The 20,341-nt window shown below is 38.5% G+C and overlaps 1 protein-coding gene across 4 annotated transcripts; it reads right to left on the bottom strand.

The window, feature by feature from the left end:
- Positions 1–1,207: 1,207 nt before the first annotated feature.
- On the bottom strand, positions 1,208–8,106 carry LOC115729993 (epimerase family protein SDR39U1 homolog, chloroplastic). 4 transcript variants are annotated; one of them, XM_030660629.2, is made up of 13 exons: positions 7,812–8,104; positions 7,649–7,723; positions 6,838–6,913; positions 6,110–6,169; positions 5,700–5,818; positions 5,015–5,059; positions 4,757–4,835; positions 3,896–3,957; positions 2,530–2,632; positions 2,147–2,207; positions 1,814–1,884; positions 1,543–1,695; positions 1,208–1,469 (listed from the first exon to the last, which is right to left on the bottom strand). In XM_030660629.2, exons 1-13 carry the CDS (start codon positions 7,887–7,889, stop codon positions 1,438–1,440), a joined length of 1,014 nt encoding a protein of 337 aa, XP_030516489.1. In that variant the 5' UTR covers positions 7,890–8,104; the 3' UTR covers positions 1,208–1,437. The 4 variants fall into 4 exon arrangements, with proteins under 4 accessions (XP_030516489.1, XP_030516487.1, XP_030516488.1 ...); XM_030660627.2 differs by having other exon boundaries at positions 1,543–1,682; positions 7,812–8,099; XM_030660628.2 differs by having other exon boundaries at positions 1,543–1,682; positions 7,670–7,723; positions 7,812–8,098.
- Positions 8,107–20,341: the final 12,235 nt, after the last annotated feature.

A 20,341-nucleotide genomic window follows, 5' to 3' on the forward strand; every position in this document is an offset into this window, starting at 1 on the left:
AGATGCTTGATGATGCCCGGTATAAATAGCGTCTTCTGTCTAAAGATGATGTTGTTTCTTTCAGACCCGATGAGATGACAAAGTGCTTCAAGAGAGAAACGTGCAACACAATGGGGGAAGGTATTACCTCCCAACCGAGGAACAATCCAACGCAAAAAATCCTGCCATGGCTGGTTGGTCCACGAGACATTACACTTAGAAGCCCAGAATAAAGCAAGTGAAGAAGTAACCGAACATCCAAAGAATAGATGGTTTAAAGAATCTGGTCTAAGATGGCAAAAGGCACATGATCCTTCAGAGATCCCGTGATAATTGAGCGATAAAACTTGACTTGGCAATCGATTACGAGTTGCAAGCCACAATAGAAAGGCATGTCTCGGTGCAATGGCTTTATCCCAAATAAACGAATGCCAATACACCACTTGACCCCGTGCTCTAACAACTTCCCAGGCCGACGAAACGGAGAAAGAACCTAAGGAATTGCCTTGCCAAATCATGCTATCCTGTCTATCATCGGTAAACACTGGAGCAGCAACACCCCAACCTGTAAGTGTTTCCAAAACAGAGGAAGGCTGCCAAGAGGAGGTGAAGAAGACTCGCACAGATGCATTACGAGGGACACCGGAACGGAAAATATCTCTATTGGTGAATAACCTGTATAGTGGGCCTCGATCATGCCATTGATCAAACCAAAAGGAGGTGGATAAGCCATTTCCAATTCTCCACTTAAAGTACATATACAACTCGGCCCGCAAATCCAGCAGCTTCTTCCATGACCAAGAACAGAGAGTAGGTTTAGGGACAACCCAAAAATTCTTGTTCCATGACCAAGAACACGATAATGGTTTTCCTTTTATTTTTCTTTTCTTTACTTTTTCAGTTTTTTACCTGGCTTAGGGCTGCAAGGGCATCATGGCCCTTGCCAAATTTGAACGAGGGGTTGCGCGCCCTTGCCTTGGTCGGCAAGCGTCGGCCAATGACCCTTGCCGGCCCTAAGTGAAAAAAAAAAAGTAAAAAAGAAAAGAAAAATTAAAAAATTATTATAAAATTGTTAAAATATGTCCACATTAGCGCCGACCGTCCTACGTGACACGACATGCTTACACGTCAGCGATTTCGAGTTAAAATTGGCCGAATTGACAAAAAATTGAGTCCTTTTTGATAGTTTTCCCTTTAATTGTGTAGTCCCAAAATGCCATCACTAACAGATATAAAAGCCACTTAATATCCAGGTCTCATCCAGTGCGTCAATGTCGTCCTAAGATAAGTGAACCCAGTCTATTCCTAAATCCCCACAGAGATCAAAGTAGTTCAAAGAATAAAGAATGATTCGAATGTTGCTTGGTTCATCATCAGGGTTTCCTCCTTCACAAAAGGATGGCTTTCAGTGCATCTTTCACATAGGGGTACTTGAATGGGAACCCCAGCTCCTTGGCTCTAGCAGGGACCACCTTTTGTCCGTCCAAAACCTGCGACAAACTCGGGCTCAATTAACTGCAAGGAGAGAAGACTGCATATGTAATCAAGGGGAGAAATCCTCACCACACAAGCACCTTCTCCGAGCACCGCTTTGAGGGCAAATTCTGGAACGGGCAACCAAGAGGGCCGGCCTAATACCTCTCCCAGCTGTCCACACAATTCTGCCAAGCGTACCGGATTCGGCGCAGTCCCATTGATAACTCCTGTTAAACCTTGCTATCTTAGCAAAAATAGAGAAAAAGGTGTACCGCTTTCAAGTATTATGTGAGATGAAAGGTCATCCCTACGAACTGTCTGCTAGCTGAATTATAACACTAAAACATCAAAGCTTCACCTTTGTAAGATGGATTGATTAGAGCTTCATATATCAGGTTTACTAAGTCATCCACGTGAATCCATGAAAACCTACACAAGGATACTAACTATTGGTTTCTCAAACAATAGAGTAAGCCGCATTTCAATTACATAAAGGCACAAACATACAACGAAACGGTAATTAGTTAAAGGAACAAAAAAGCGCAGGTATACAAGATAAAACCATTGGAACAAATCCGATGCTACTATTTCTCCATGCTTCTTGCTTTACAGAGCGGAACAGGAGCAACGATATGAAAACTACGTCCATAAGTAGGAAAATATTTGGCATAAAATATTCAGAAATCAGTACCATTGTCGGCCAGAGCCCAATGGTCCACCAGCGAACATCATGAAGAGAGGGACCATTTTAGCTGCAGGGTATCACAAACAGAAGTAAGCAACTTAACAGTCGTTCCACAAAAAACAAACGGAACTAGCGGAAGTCCTTAAATGCAGAAAGTGTATACTTTTTCCTACAAAAAGTATTAGAACTAAAGTGCCAAACTAACACAAGTTTTAGTACTTCTGCTGTTATTATCCCTATCTCATTGAATCAGCCCAATTGATGGGGGGTGTTAAATATAGTCAATAAAAGACAAGGACCTCATCACCCTTTAAGAATGAAACTATCAAGAGGAAAATCATGAGGCAGATAGCTGGCAAGTCAGAAAACAGATAGAAAGCTCATAATACCTAAAGCACCACCATCTTTACCAAGAACAACACCTATACGGATAAGGGCAACCCTGACATCCTTGTTCACTTTGAGAGCCGTTGCCTCCCATATTCTACAGACCTGCACAAAAATGCTTCAATAGATAAAGCACTTGCTAGACTTGATTATTGTGCACAGCAGCAAGAAACTAACACGAACTTCTCTTGACATATGTTCTCCACAAGACAAACATTAATTGAAAATTTGGCATCCTCTAACAACAGAAGAACAAAAACCATCTGCATTTAAGATAATGTTAGAAGCTGGGAAAGAAAGTCTAATTGTGTTCAATCATTTCAATGGTCGCACAAGACTTATGATCCTTTCATCAGATTTTTTCCTCTATTTTGATTTTCTTAGATTACAAATTCTCATAAATGTGAAAATCAAAACGAAATAAAAAGCTCAAGTCGTGCGATCTGTTATCACAAGAATGGACATGTGTCATTCCTCCATAAGCCCATAGTTGAACTTGTCAAATGCCATCTAGCTAATGCCTACCAAGGAAAACATGACTAGGTCTGTATATGTCATGACTTGCCAAGTGCAGGTTTTTGTACTTACCAAAAACAGGACATAGCAATATAGCAGTTAAAGAATACTGGACAAGCCGAACACATAAAAGGACATTCCAATGCACGAGGCATTAAGCACATATTATTGACATAGAAATATCAGGATTGATAGTTTGAGAGACTGACCAGACGAGAATGCCTCAATGGTTTGAATTTCACTAGTACTACAATCAAGCAGGAGTGTCCCCTTCATATCAACACTGACTCTCACCAGAGGAAGGTTGCAAATTAATGGAAATTAATTTTAGTTTCATCTACAAAAGCTCATTGGGGTAAAAGCCATTACTTAATTCCGTGTCACAAACTTGGAACGATAGTACAGGGCAGGGAATTCATCTTTCTAGAGGTTAAGTTATCACTGAATCCCTGATAAATCAAAATGTTAAACTAAATGAATGGACAGGAGCAGGGTAGGCATGATGAAGATGTTTGGAAAAGGGAAGGCATAATGCAAAGATGCTAGTATCTGAGTCCCAGATGTAACCACTATGAAAAAACTTTCAAGGCCTCGCATCACTATTTGTTCTTGTTTCTTTTGAGTAGAAGAGGATATATGCGTGCTATAACGTAGGAGTATGGCTAATTAGAAGCTATTCGTGTTTTGCAATTCAAAATTGTAAATCTGAAGCAAGAACTTAAGGCGACAATGTCACAGTTTACCTGATCAAGAGCAATAGAAATATCATATTTGTACATGATCCCCACAAAAATTCTTGACTTCATTCAACACAAGATGAGAATAAGAATATAATATGACTGAATGACCAACCTCAGCCAAGTAATCATTTCCCGATGGACTACGCTCATCGAACACTTGTGTTTCACTGGTGCCTGAAGATTTGGAAGTAAAAAAACAAATAGATGACCAGGTTCACGTGAAGGGTCAAGAGTGTCCATTTGTAATCAGACTAAGTGCAATTCAAACACCAGAGAGTAAAGGCAATTTAAGAAGTAATGAGTAGATTGTCGGAACATTCATGCCCACGTCTCTATCACGATTACTCAAATAGTCAACTCAACAAACTGCTGACTACTTATTGAATGGATCTTCTTCCTAACCTTGTTTTTTTCTAGCATGAAGATATAGAATTCTTTCAGTGGTTAAGGGATTCACTCCTTTCCATTCAATGGAAAAAAAACTCGAACAGTGGCAACATCCGACTCAGGTATTCAATGCGTTAACACTTTGCTACTTTATTAGATTCTCATTTGCAAGAATCGAAACCATTATGAAGTTTACCATTCATGAAGCATAAAGAAGTATAATCCCTCCAAATATAATCACAAGGCTGTGACAAGCCATTATGCATGTCCAGGTATGCATGGTCCCAGGATACACTGATATTGCTTCACGCAGATAATAAACTACCATGACAAATTATCTCCAGACAATAGCCTGTTTTAACAATGAGACCTCCAGTTTTCCAGCCACAACAACATAATTAACATTTAGATTTTCTCTCCAGCCCAAAACAAATTATTCGTTTGATTTTGCTTCGGAGTCTCCATATCATATGAGTGATAATATACAGCTTTTTGACAAAACACATGCACAGTAAATGAGTGCTACCATGCTATGTTTAGCGTAGCAGTCACCAGAAGAACAGTAGAAATGGGATCAGAAAGAGACCGTAGTACCCAGCAGCAGTTGCGCTGACCAAAACAGTAGGCCGATTTTCTTCTGGGGATGCATTTATGTAATCTACAACCTTGAGTCATTGAAACAATTATGTGAACAACCAAGAAACATAATCTGATAATGCTATTCCCCTTTGGATTAGTAACTTCATTCTACGGTGAAATATGAATCCCGACTTCATGTCGTGATGTTATGGCTCAAAAGAGGCTACAGAATATACCGATGGAAAAAGGGGAAATGTTTTCTGACCTTTGAGGTAACCCTAATTCTGCTGTCTTTTATCTCTTTTTTGATCTGCAAAAAATATTGAAAATCACAGCATGCCTGATATGCAGATAAACCATTTCATTTAGTGGCATGACTAACTGAAGGAAGACAGGTGTCAAAAACCATGAGATACAGTACCTATGCTTCAAGTACCATTCCCTTTTCTCATATTCTTTACAGATACGTAAATCCTTGTCTTAATCCATTTTTTCCTTTTGTATAGTTTTTTGTGGTGACATTTATAAAAACTTAGATGCACAGAAATGACACATTTAACACATCATGTGAGCTGAAACTAGAAAGATCATTCACAATGTATCGGGAACATAATAACTCAGAGTGTGTTTGTTTCGCAGAAAATGAATGATTTGGAAAATATTTTTCTAAATATGATCACTTGTGCCACTTATAAAAATGAATGAACGTATATTTTCGTCATCCACGAAAATGCTTAGACATAAATTATTGTTGATAATGAAAACATTTTTCACTGACTAATTATTTTAAGCACTACAAAAGACTGGTTTTAGGAAAATGGTTTCGAAACCATTCAATTTCCGTGATACACACGGAGCAAATGTAATTCGCTTTTTTGCATCATTAGTCAACACAGGTTACTTGTAAGGTAATATGTGAAAAGAATAATAAATTCCAATATGATACTTACCTCAGATGACCACCTTGTACTAATTGGCATTCCGGCAAGATTGACAACAGCTTTTGACATTTGGATGCAGTTTTTCCACTTTGGCTCCTCCACCACTATAAGTCCGGGATAATCTTTCACTATGTTTGCCAGGAAGTAATGAAGGTCAGATTAGACAAATTTAGCATTTCATGTGGCAACATGCAGCTGAAACTATAGTATACATGTAGAAATTTCACATAGGTAAATCTAGGCTGAAAAGACAATATCTGTAATTCAAGAAGAGTAAATCTGTGCATGTATGTGAATGGATATGAATAGGCAATGCAATATTGTTTTACAACTTCAGCAGATCCTATGAAAATTCTTATGTGCGTTCTAGAAATAATGAAACTCATAAAGGTATCTAAAAGTAGTCATTACCTTCTTACCCGGAAATATTAACTCTGCTCTTGATCTAGAACGAGTCAAAACTTGCACAGTATGATTGTCTGCAAGACAGAACAAATTCAAATCTATGTTAACATCTCCAAAACAGCAATCACTCATGTATTCAAGGTCCCCAATAAGATGGGAGAGGTAGAATGAGCTTCTTCAATATGCTTCATTAACAAATAGATCAAATCTTTTACAATAATTGAGAAGGAATAGCACATGGGACAATTTATTCTTGAACACGTGGTTGCTGGTGGGAGCATATCAAGAAAATGAACCACTCACTACTTCAACAAGTCCATAAGGTTCCACATTGCTATGTGCTCGGTGTTGGACATGAAGGCGTGCATAAACTCAAATCGATGGTGGCATGCATAGTAAGAAGGTGGAGGCCCTGGCATGCACATTATGGTGTTTGACTGGTGAGTGGTCTGAGCATGTCACTGTAAATTGTTCATGAAGAACTCTTGGACATATATACTGCTGCAAGTAGCATTAAGGAAGATGGACAAAAACTAAGAGTGCAACTAAGTGGCAACTAAGAACTTTGCGAACAAATATCTAATGGACTGTTCAACTGCGTAATGCAAACAAATTGAAGAAGACGAAAATACACATGGATAAAAAGATCAGGAACTTGTTTCTGTACCAAATGTAAAGAATCAGACACTAGTGCATGCAAAATATCCATTACATCAGTCTGAATAGAAGAAGCGACCATGACCTGCACGCAATCTCTGCACTAGCCTCCTACCGATAAAGCCTGTAGCTCCTGTTATCGAGACAATCATCTCGTTTTCCTGCAGCATCATGAAAAGAGTGAAAGAAGATACATAAAAAATGTCACACCATAACTATAGGATGTATCACTCGCATGACAGTATTCTAAAGCTAATAACAGGAGTGATAAATTCCAAATCTTTTCAATCCTTGTTCGATTTCTCGTATGAGACCAGGCAACTACTTGAACTTCCCCCATCATATAGCACAGAAAAAGCTGGACAGCCTCAATGCGAAGAAGGAAAACGAATCAAGAATGTAAGTTCAAAAAGTTAAGAAAGCATACATATGAAGCTTGAATCATTCTCAATGACTTTCAGATGATTGAAATACAGTAACTGGAAACATTTAAAAGGGAACAAGGAATACTAGCGACTGCAAAATTGAAGCAAATAAATTACATGTGCAAGATTACTGGCAACAGATGAATCTTGCTCAAGCCTTATGATGGCTAGACTACTTTGATCGTAGCCAACCTGCATGATGCAAATTCAAACATTTGGGATATAAAGAGACTAGAAAATGGCCATTGGCAACACGAGACCACTCTTGACTGATGCTTCCACATGGTCGATTAACAGGTGCATTCTCGTACATTATAATACCAAGTTACCAACTCGCAAAGCAAAATGTACGAACGCAAACAACACTCTGCAGCTCGCAGAACATGGAAGAACACCAATGCATCATCGTGTACAATTGCATTCCGACAGCAACCCCACTAATCAAGCAAACAACGAAAAGCTCTACTCTACTCTGAATCCGGAAACTGGTACCTTCTGCGATTGATCGGAGGCACAAAACGGTCGGAATCTCCTCGCATCGCGGACCTAACAATCCCAACAACAGCGGCATTCGGTTAAGCAATGAGCGAACGAGCTTGTGCTATATTACAACTGGAGGAAGCGTATCGCTCACAGAGAAGGACTGAGGAATGTGGAGAGAGGGAGACACGGAGTGGGTCCAGGTCAACGCAGCTGCTTTGGCGACCACCATTGGGAGGGACCAACGAAGGTCTTAAGACTCTGTCAAGCTCCGAAGGAGGAAGGTCGATGGCGTGCAGAAACTGAGGGTGGCGATGATGGAGGAAACGATATGATGGGTTTGTGCGAGCGCGAGTCGTGGTCGATTTGGAGCCACAGCTTTGCCAAGAACTCCATATCCATCGTCGTTATTCGCTTCGAGTCCTGTCCACTTCTTTCTTCCAAGATTATCGAAGAAGTGAGTGTCAACAGTTTTTCCGGCTCGGCTTCTATTAATTGAGATTAAAATTATCGTTCTACGATATTAATTTATAGTGTCAGATGTAAATGTTCTTAACTATTCTAATATGAGTCTGATTAGTGTAGGCCGAGTTTGGTGCAACTTGTGATGAAAGGGCTCAGCTGAAAAATCCATAAATAGCACTCTAGTCCCTCTTAACTCCATTGATTCAGAAATCATCTCACATAAAGATTTGAGAGAAACCGAGAGGCAACTCATCGAACCAGTCATACGAAGGGTATTAGAAAAGAAAATCTTGAGTTTTGGATCGTTACTACTTCGCTTCAAGAACGATAAATTCCAAACCAAGTGCACAAATTCTTTTTTTTTTTTTTTTTGGTAAGGGAGCGCACAAACTCTTTTCTTTCTCCGTATAACATTCTATTTCTAATTATGATGATTTAGGGATTACCATCATAAAGTTTATAACGGCTAACACGTAGTATTAGAGCCATCCATACTCCGAATTTAAAACTTTTGGATTTTGTCCATTTTCGAAATATTTATTCGATAAAAATTGATTTTGATCACATATGTGGATTAGTCTTGTCGAGACGAGCTTTTCGAGGGGTGGCGCGGCTTCGGAGGAGGTCGCACGGTGCCACAAGACACCAGGGCATGAGCCACATGTGCCCACGCACGGCTCCGGGCATAGACGTGGCCATTCGGGACCGGGGGCTCGGAATCGGCTCGTTAATCGGCCTAGAACCGACTCATTGATTTGGCCCACGATTCGAGTTTTAATATTGTCGGAACCAACTCGGAAGCTTCGGTTTCGGGCCGGTTCCGACCCGTTTAATAATAATAATAATAATAAAAGGGGAGGGGGCCCGGTGGGGAAAGAGCAGTTGGGCTCCCCCCCCCCAACAACGGCCAAATTAGCCCTAAAAAAAAATTAAGTTAAATAATCCTCCCCTTCTCTATAAATATATATCCTCCCCCTTTCATTTTTCTCACAAATTCTCTCAATAATTCTCTCAAATTCTCCTAATCCGCTCAATTCTTTTAATCGGATTTCCGATCAATTCTCTAAAAAATGACAAGTAGAAGCGGAAATACTGGAAAGGCCAAGATGACGATGGCAGATTCCGAGTATCTTATTCCTAGATATGATCCTCGTGAGTATACATATTAGGAAAACGACAATGATAATATTAACGTTGTTCCCATTCCGAACGTTAAACACGTCCAAACGCAAGAAAGTCTTCATCTTCCTACCGGTATAAAAGAAACATTAACGGCAAATGAGCTGGAACGGAAGGGCCGAGAGAGTACATCCGACTTATGGCTGCATTTCGACAAGATTTATGATGAAAGCGAATGTAAGTATATTATAAATTGTAAATATTGTTCACAAACATACAAATTTACCAAAAGAGAGGGTTACGAAACATTCCGTCGGCATCCGACGAAAAAACATCCAATGCAAGCAGGGATCAACACTAGGCAATAACAAATTTTCGGGTACGCTAATCCTAATATTCATCTTTTATTCCGTTATACTGATGCACTTTGTAAACAAACATTAGTTGAATATGTTGCCTTTGATCATGCTCCGTTTACTACTAGTGAAAATTTTAATTTGAAATATTTGATAAATACTGCGTTGGTTCCGCAAGCACCAACTATTCCGAAAACTACTTTTAAACGCGAACTTTTGCATCTTTATAAAAAATAAAAAAATTCTTTGCCAAAATTTTTTGCGAAATTCAATAGACGTGTGCATTTAGGAAGCGATATTTGAAGTGATCCTTGGTAAATTCATTATTTATAAAATAATGAATTTATAAAAACTTATTGCATTTCGCGTTTTTGATGAAAATCATTCGGCTCATAATATTTATAAAATAATTAGGCAAGTTTTAGAAGAATATAATTTGATAAATAAAGTATTTTCAATTGGTTTTAATAATGCCGCCGCAAATACCACTTCCATTCCCGAATTAGAAAATATTTATAAACCCTTTTTTGAGGAACAATTTTTTCACATTAGATGTACTTGTCATGTTTTAAATTTATATATACAAGATGATTTACCAACTCTTAAGACTTCTCTCGCCCCAATAAAGGGTGCAATTAAATTTTTATGGAGTCATGTCCATTTTATGAAAGCTTAGGAAAAATTTTGTAAACAACATGGGAGAAGGGCAAAAAAGTTTCCAAAAGATATTCCGACTCGTTAGAATTCTACGTACGAGTTACTTTGTCAAACTTGTGAATACAAAGATTTATTATGTATGTTTATTTCGCAAAATATTTCCGAAATTACCGTACTTCCGCAAAATTGGGAAGTATGCAAAAAAAATTTAGAATTTTTAAAAAATTTTAATGATGCTACTAATACGTTATTTGGTATTTATTATCATACTATGCATTTATTTTTAATAGAGTGTGTTAATATTGGTGGTATTTTTAGTGAATATGAAAAATATGCTGAATTAGCTCAGATTATTTTATTAATGCAAGAAAAATGGTTGTATTATTATTTCAAAATTCCTTTTGTCTATTTAGTTTGTATTGTTTTTTATTCACGTATTAAATTAGATGGTTTACTAGATTATCTGAATGTATATTATTATGATTGTTTACATTTGGAAGATACAATAGATATTTCAAATATACAATGAGAGATTAAAGAATCTATAGTAGTATTATATGGAGAATTTTGTAGTAGATATGGTTTAACTAATTGTGGATATTTACAATCCATCGCCTCACGAAACGAAGCTGGTGGTTCATTTAGTAGATGGTACAATATGCTCAAGAGTATACAAAAAAAATAAAAAGGGGCAACAGGTAGTATTTCTGAATTAGAAAAATATTTAACCACTCAATTTGAGTTTCGTGATGCCGAACACAGTATAGATTTCCAAATCCCGAAGTGGTGGAAGAGTCACTCAATCGATTACCCACTTCTCGCCCTCATCGCTCGCTAAATATTGGCAACCCATTCTTCAACAGTTGCGGTTGTACAAGCATTTAGTACTGGAGGATTAGTTTTGGACTCTCGCCATTCATGATTAAGTTCGGAGTCTGTGGAAGCTCAAGCTTATATCGACGATTGGACGAAAGCTAGATTTCGACACCAAGAGTTGAATTGAGAACACAAATTTTTTAGTGAAGATTGTGAAGATACTACGACCATGTGTACTACAACGGGTAACGACGATTAATGATGAGGTAAGTTAGGGTTATCAAAGATAAAAGAACTATATGGGCTTTGATTATTCTATCTCCAAGATGATATGTAGGCACTTAATGATAATTCATTAAATTCAAGCCCATTCCTCCTCTCTCTCTTTTTTCCCCAAATTTTATTACAATGTACAATTTGATTATAAGTTATAATTTATTATGTTTATTTCATTATTTATTATTTTAAAAATTAAAATTTAAAAAACGGAACCAGAACTGGCGATTTAGACGAACCGGCCACGTCTAGTAGGGCAAGATCGCCTCGGGCATTGTGTTGCATGCACAAAACGAGGCAGTGGAATTCCAGTATGCGTTGTTGACACCTAATTTTTTATCAGTTTTTTTAAAATCCATAAAAATTTGTAAAATTGCAAAATCAACTTGGAAGCCTTGGCTCAGCCTTAGGAACCAATTTTAGACAAAAAAAAAAATATTTTTTAATTTTTTTGAATTTCTTTTTATTGGAAAAATAGCCAAAAATTAGGAAAAATAGTATTCTTGGTCACAAAAATATGAAAAAATAGTCAATATTTTTATTTTAATTCCCTTTGCATGTCTGCATTTAAAAAATTTGAAAATTCAGCTTAGGGTCACATGATTCTTCATAAACATAACCTCGAATTGAGTCAAAAAATTACGTTTCGAGTCCTTTTAATTTTCATTTTCACATTTTTCGATTTGTGACATTTTCCTCTAATAGCCTATGTTTATTCGTAGAATTTCTCAATTTTGGCCAAAAAGGCCTAGTTGCACTTTTTATTTTCAATTTAGTCCCCGGTTTCTCTCAAAGTGCAATTACTCATTTTCTAGGGGTGCCCATGAAAATCTAAGATCACTACCTTATGGTTTTTATCATTTTGAATCCATTGTTGGATATGATTTAGTTCGATTTTGCCGTTTAGGCTTCGTTTTTGCAAAAATCATTTTCGGGTCAAATTTTAAATTTGGGGTTTTTGCACTAAATCAAACCATTTAATTCCAAAAACACTTCTATTAGATGGAAAATATGTTGTAGAACCCAATTTAAGCTTCAATTTTGGCAAAATGGGTCATTTTTAAGCTTAATTAGGCAAAAAAGGCGTGACCAGGTTACCCGGATCCGACCCGGCCCACCCGGCATCGTTTATCTTCTTCCCCAAGTGCCCATTTCGGGAGTAGTAGACTCCCGAGCGCAAATCTCCAAAATTGACCGTCAATCCGGACACAATCGACGACGAAAATGGCTGGGCATTGAAGACCACTCATTCCCGGGCCCAATGAACCTATTTTTGAGGCTTAGGGCCTGTATGGTAACACTCCTTGGAAAGTGTTTACGTTCCGAAAGTGTTCCCGGAACACTTTCGGAACGTAAACGCGTATGATAAAAAAAATGTTCCAAAAGTGTTCTGGAGAACACTTTTGAAGCAAAATTAAGGAACAAAAAAGCTTGTTTCTTGTTCTTCGGAACATTTTTTAGAAACAACTCAAGGGCGAGCTTGTGCAAGCTACCATAACCCACCATCGTCACTAGATGCCGTCGCCGCCGCCGGCCGCCGGATGCCGCCGTCGGTCGCGCCTGTCGATCGCCGGATGCCGCCGCCGCCGCTAATCGCTGGCCGCCGAGTGTCGCCGGCCGCCGTTGGTCGTCGGCCGCCGCCGATCGCCGCCCCCCGCCACCACCGCCGGCCGCCACCGCCACCTCCACCCTCTGCCATCGATCGCCGGCCTTCGCGTTTTTGGTGAAAAAAGTTTTTTTTTTTTTTTTGTATTTACCAAACGCGTTTCTGTTCTTGAAAATCGTAGCCGGGAATAAAAACACAAAAAAATGTTTCTGTTCTTCATATGTTCTCAGAAATAGAAACGTTACCATAGAGACCCTTAGTGTCGCGGGAGCTAGGACCACGAAGCCCATTTCCAGCGCGGACAGACCCGCACACCGAAGCAGAAAACCAGAGCAATCCCTTTCGCTTCTCCAGCAAGCAGCAAATGCCAAAAACGGCTAATCTGTCCAATCTTCCTCCCCAGACGCTGCTATTTGATCCCTCCGGCCCCCCCCAAAGTGATTTTGTGTGCAAGAAAAGGAGGAGAAAAGAAAAGGAAAAATAAAAATAAAAAAACGCAGCAGGTGTTAGAGAACAAAAGCTGAGGAGGGACTGTTTTTTCTCAGAGCTTTTGGGGTGCCAAGAATCGTCTCTGATCCCAAGAGCCTCAAGGCTACAAAAGGGAAGAGGAAGAAGCTGGTAAAAGAAAGAGGAGGGGGTGGCGGAGGAATTTTCGGACCAAGACCAGGGAGTTTGTGAACAAGAGAGCAAAAGACACAGAGAAGGCTGGTTCTTGAGGGATAGAAGTTTGGTTCTTGCATTCCAGAGTTCAAATAAAAAAACGAGGAAAAGATGAGCGAACCAAGAGGGAGTGGGACGAGAGAGCTTCTGAGTAAGAGAGAAAAGAGGAGGCGAGGTGGAGAAGACCAGGGAGGAAAACAATCTCTTTGCCGTTCCTTCGGGGCCCGACGCTGCCACTCCCCTGTTTCTTCGCACGTCGCCACCTCAGTCACGCCCGACCAGTCGCCTCGACCACAGCCGCTCAACGACCACTGGACCAGCACATTCCGCCTCTGATCAGGCATGTTTGTCGCCCCGGCTTACCCCGTTTCTTGAGGAGCCTAGTTTTTTTTTTTTTTTGGTCCAATTGAGGAGCCTAGTTTGATCACTCATCTTTAAGCGTTTTTGGTGTCCGACTGAGCCGTTTTATGTGACGTAAAGCATGCCTTAATTTTTTTTGCGTTAGTCTGTATTTAGGTTCCCGTCCTCCCTTTCTTGATTCATGTTCCCCACCTGTTGATGAAATGCCTAAACTAAATTCGCGTCGGTTGTTGTTTGGTTCCCAATCTGTCCCGACCTCATGTTAGCCCCTAGGTATGGTTCTTAAAACGAAACCCATTGCTATTTTGAATCTGCCTGTTGGTCACTCGAGGGAGGCAGAGTCCGGCAGAGATCCGGCGATGGCCGTGACTGGCTAGCGGCGACAGCGGCGGCTTGGTGTTGGTAACTCGAGGCAACAGTGGGTGGTCGGGGAGGGAGTCCTGGTGAATGTGGTTCACGGGGGAGGCTGTCCACGAAGAAGAAGAGCCAAAGACCAAAAAAAAATATTAAAAAAAAATTAGGAAAAGAATAAGGGAATAAAAAATGTGGGTAATGAAAAACGTCAGATTGCGTGCATACGTAAAATTGTTTTCGTGAATTGGGTCTGATGTTGTATTGGGCTAGCATGTAGGCCTGTTAAAATTGAACCCAATTGGACTTTGGGAATGAAGTTGGGCCTTTTGGAAATCAAAAGGAAATAGAGGAGCTTGAGTGTGGGCCGTTCGAGTGGGCCGCTGGTTATTTAGCCTGGGTGGAGAGTGGGCTAGAATAGGCTTATTGGGCTTTAGGCTTGATTGGGGGGGCTTTGTAAAAAAACTGGGCCTTTGTTGTTTTAGATTCTATTCAGGCTTTAGGTTTCTTTCTGGGCTCGTGGCTTTAGAGGGGTTGGGCTTAGGAGCCCAGCCCGGATCACCATTTTCGGAATAAAAAAATAATAAATAATAAATAATTTAAAAAATCGAAAAAAATGTAAAATTCTAAAAAAATAAGAAAAATTCCAAAAAATTCCAAAAAATAGGAATTGGTAACAATCAACTAGCCTAATCTATTTTAGGTGCTCTTGATCCTCGATCCTTTCAAAAATGACAATTTTACCTTTTTTGGTAAATTATCCCCAATCTCTCCAAATCAACCCCAAATTTTGATTACCCCTTCTCTAAACCTTTTGGGTTATACTAGGGATGTCGTGACTTATTTTATGTGCACGTTTTAGATCCTTGGTTGAGCATTTATTTTATTGATTGTGATTGATAAGATTAGTCTTCTCAATCCGCATGACACCTAGATTTGGACTTACCTCACCAAAAAGATGTGCATGCATGAAACTATAGTTAGGATAATCACTCGATGTTAGGTATCGAAAGGGCGTTGGTAGAAATATCGACGTAACCAAGTCTCCGAACCCAAAATCTATAATTCCGCAAAACCGAACAATATCTCCCACTCGTTTGATAAGGTATCCGGTTAATCTCCAAAAAATGACCAGTGGCGACTCCTTTTTGCATGCACATGTTGCATATGTTACCCGACTACACTAAAGTCGACGTCGATTGATGATTAATCAATAAAATCCTCTAAAAAAATCCAGTCATGATTTGGTATGGGCCCGGGAGGGCTCAAGCCAAGAAAGCCCGTCACTTTCAAAGTGGGCATCCTAGCAATCCATTAGCCCGACATACCGACCTCCTTCCGAAGGTCGGGTCGCGATAATAACACAATTTTTTTTAAATTAGTACACTTTTGATAAATTTACTCTAAATTATTTATTTGATCATAAAAAATTCTAAACTGGTGCATATGTAATAAATTTACCTCAAACTATCATAAACTAGTACACTTGTGATAAATCTACTCTCCTTTAATTTCGTTAAATTTTACCATCAAATTGTTGAGTTGGATAACACGTGATAGTTAGCGGGCGTACCGGTTTGAGATTTTTACCCTCTGTTTGTCACGAGTGTATAAGTTTACAGTTTTTCGTGATATTAACCTAATTTAACGAAAACTAGTCAATGATAAATTTGTCGCATGTTTACCAATTTAGGTTTTTTGATAGTCAAAAAATTAGTTTGTGGTAAATTTGTTACATGTGCACCAGTTTGAAATTTTTGATGGTTAACAAAATAGTTTAGGGTAAATTTCTCACAAACGTACTAGTTTTGGGGTTTTTTGTGGTCAAAAAATAGTTTTGAGTAAATTTATCACATGTATACCAGTTTAAAATTTGTTGTGGTAAAAAAAAATAGTTTGGCGTAAGTTTATCACATGTATACCAGTTTGGGATTTTTCATGCTATTAATCCTATATAATATCACCGTTGAACTTTTAATTTGTTCAATGTGGCTCCTAAAATATTAATTTATTCTTTAGACTTAAATTTGTTCAATTTAAGGATGAACGGTTTCACAATCAATCCAAGTCCCATCCGGAACATGGAACCTATCCTGTCACGGTTTCAAGATCTATCTAGGGATCGATCAATTCCTTTTTTTGTCCTATTTTTGTCTCTTTTTTTTTGTTCCAGGGTCTATCTAAGGTTTGCAATCGATGGGTTGCAGTGCTGTAGCTAAGAGAGTACTAATCCAAGAAAGGTTATGAATACATCTGTCTAGATAAATTGATCAGCATAGCCTAATTCATATATATAAACAACCAGAACAAAGAGAGAAAAAGAATTTAGGGTTACTTCAGGCTTCGTTCTCCGGATCTTCGATTCCTGATTCGGTTCAATTCCTACCCGGGAATCGGACTGCACAATTTCAGCTGCACATTTTTCTAGAGCCGAGAAACAAACCTGTTCTCATGGCCGGTTTTGTCCAGTTCCATATTCTACTTGAGACTTATGCTCACCCCTAGCTTAAGCCCCTCAACTTTCCATAAGAAAGTCAAATCAGCTTTGATACTAATCACAAATTTTCATAATTACACTACTATGTAGATTTTGCATAGTTGCATTTAACTTATGATAACTATAATAATAAAAGCAGAATCTCATTTAGAGATCATAAGTTAAAATATAGAAAAATAGAACTATAATGTTTATAAAAATAAAAAAGGTAATAAAAATGTAGCATTTTTTTTTATGGGTTTAGGGCATTGATTGAAATGAAAAGATAATCTCAATTTAAAAAATATATAATTATGAGAACTTGTGAATAAACTAAAAGACTAATTTGACTTTGTGAGGGACTAGATTGAACAAATTGAAGTTTACGAACTAAATTAAATATTTAAAAATAGTTCATAGACCACACTGAACAAATTAATAGATCAAGGATGATATGCGCATGGCACCAAGTTGAAGGACTATTTGCATGTGGAAAATAGGGAAAATTGCGTTTATGTGATTTAACACTTATATTGATGCCACATCACATAATAAGCAGATTTTAGTGTTTATATTGTGATTATTAATATCTCTTTTACTACGCAATGTAAAATTTTAGTTGAAAAAATGGGGTTAAAACGCAATTAAACATTCTTCTAAGGAAATCAACTAATATTGCCTCCTACTTTTTAAATCTCACTTGATTACTCTTCTAAAGTATTCTTCAATTGCATGAAAATTAAAATAAATGTATAAAAAAAATTGACAACATCGCATGTAGCTAATCCTCATTTTTCTGCCTTTGACTCTATTATCAAATCCATAGTATTTCAATATTTCTGAAGAAATTACTAATGAGAATAAGATATTTTAAAATTATTTATTTATTTATTTATCCAAATGGATTTCTAAGATGCAAAGAACAATAATTGTTTGCATGTGTATGCAAAATGATTACTATTATATAAAGTAAAATGGCCTTTGGGATTACAATCTTCTTTTTTTCCTTCTCCAAAATATCCTCAATTAATTATTTTACAATTTGTTCTAGGAATGTGAAAATGCGTAAATTGATAATTGAATATTTACTTCGGAATCCAAAGAGCTCAATGGTGGATGATGGAGATCTGATAATCAAGTGACTCGTAATTTCAGTTTTAAAATCTCATGATAAAGCAACTTTTGAAAGTAAAATACCAGGTTCTCTCCAGCGACATCATGTTAATCCTTCTGTGGCTCCATTCTGTTCCATCATTTTGATGCATTCAGTAAAACGACATGGTTTCTGTTGACGTGTTAACTGGGCATGTCAATATAATCTGCCAAGTCCGAGGGACAATATTAACATTTGCCTTTTGCTTTCTACTTAATCTAAATATGACGGTGCAAACACGTTGATATTATTTAGACCCGAAACTTATGAAACTTCGAGATTTTTTGAGAGATTAGAATGGTACTTTAAATTTTTCTAGAAAGCACAAAATTTTTAAAGCGTAAACAAGCTGGCTCTAAGCTTGTTTTAAGGGAGAAGTTAACGGTAATAATTCTTCCCTCAACTATGAGCATGTGTCTCTTTTCTGAATCATTTAAAAAGCAGGGCCAAATATTTAGTGGCATACTAGTATTGAATAGGAGAGAGAGAGAGAGAGAGAGGAGAAAAGTCACAAAGGTGAGTTGCGTCTAAGTTATGAACCCATTTAGTATCCATTTACTGAATATAACTAACTCATATAATAAGATTATCTATTAAAAATGAGTTAAAAAATGTGTTTATCACCCATTTTTATATATTTAATTAAGAGCAAAAGAGAGACAAAATTACACTTTTTGGCATACAAATACATCAATATACATGTATTTGGCCCTTTTCATGTAAATGTTAAGCGGCAAAAAAGAAACAAAAAGGGTTCAAATCGACCTGGTCATGAGATTGGCAGCTCGGAAGCCTTCCGAAGCTAGAAGGACCTAAAGGGCATTCTCGAATGGGCTCGGACAAAGCTTCTTAGTAACGCAATGTGGCCCAGCCGGCCCAATTGAGTCCGTGACCTTCCCGGTCATGGCCGAAACAGAAAACGGGTCATCGGGGCTCCAAGAAAGCGAACGAAATCGAGATTCGGAGCGTGCTTAGCTCATCTCTATTCTTATCCTAAAAGATCCGCAGACGCTTACGTTACATCAAATTTTGGAGATGGGTCCCCCGCGCGACGCGGGTCGGACACGTAAACCCGACAAAATGATGAATGTGAATGATTCAGACAACAGAGGCAAACACTGGGCCATAAGCCTCCCTTTCATTCAGCATATCGGATCCGTTTATTCCATGCAAAAATCAACCATTAAAAAAAATATTCAAAAAGTACTAAATTGTATCGCTTATATAGATAAATCGGCGAAACATCTAAGGTTTCGAGTCTGATTTTCCTTTTTTTAGGTTAATTAATAAGTCGTGCTATGAATGAGCAAACACGGCGTTCAATCTTGCATCGACGAGAAGAAAAGAGATAGGCACGATTTTGTAAATTCCTAATTTTCATCATGCACCGTTAATCTTGACCAGACGTGAAGGATGGCAAAGTTTGGGGCACGAAAGTGGGACTCAATGTGACGGAAGAGAGCTTTATCTTGGAGAATAGCATTGCCATGGTGTGAAAGGAGAAAAACAATGAGACTCAAGTTCGATTTGTCTTCAGAATGACTACTGTAGATCGTGCAACACGTGGACGATAAATCTTGACCTTACCAGAACGATGTCACAACTTTTGTTATTTTCCAACTCCATCAAGAATGATCAATTTGTCCCCCATGCCTAACTCAAGGCACAATTTTCTTTTTCTAATTGTTTTTTTTTTGTCGTCCAAGCAATGCACGATGCCAAAACGATAATCTATAGTAGTTGGCCAAAAGAGCAAATTTAGAGTAGCACTAATGTTGAGGAATCTCTTCTTCTTTTTTTCTTTTTAGGAATTGATTATTCCGGGCTATCATCAATAACTCGATTTTGAAGGAGTTGAGCAGCCGGAGTAGGTCCAATCGTCTCCGGGAATTGTAACGAAGCTTCCCGAGATAATTCGAAGTCTCGAGTCACTCTAGATCAAACTCACTGAAGTCCCACGGTTGAAACTCGGAGCTCCGATGACGACAATCACCGAGAGCTTCGCTCTCCTCTCTATCCTTCCGTCTCTAGTCCGTTGTGTCTTGCGAATAGAATGAGCTCCTCTTTTTAGCAAAAACGCTTGAGTTTCCTCTTATCCAATTCGAATGAGAATTGGTGTGCATGGGAGTGTGATCACCGACTCTATTCTACGCGTGACCTCATGTGAATTTTGGCACAAACGATGCTGGAGACGATGCGAACTTCCTTCAAGTCTATTTGCACTTCCGGCATGCACAATTTAGATGTCAATTTGGACAGTAAGTGATAGTTGACTTTTCTTAAACTGTCGCAGCGAAGACCAAGCTGCATAGCCTTGCTCCGACAACCATTGGCCCCGAAACTTGGTGCGAACAGTTCGGATCGTCGAGGGCTATAATGCCCAACCTTT

The sequence above is a fragment of the Rhodamnia argentea genome, chromosome 5 (assembly GCF_020921035.1).
Source record: "Rhodamnia argentea isolate NSW1041297 chromosome 5, ASM2092103v1, whole genome shotgun sequence".
Lineage (NCBI taxonomy): Eukaryota > Viridiplantae > Streptophyta > Magnoliopsida > Myrtales > Myrtaceae > Rhodamnia > Rhodamnia argentea.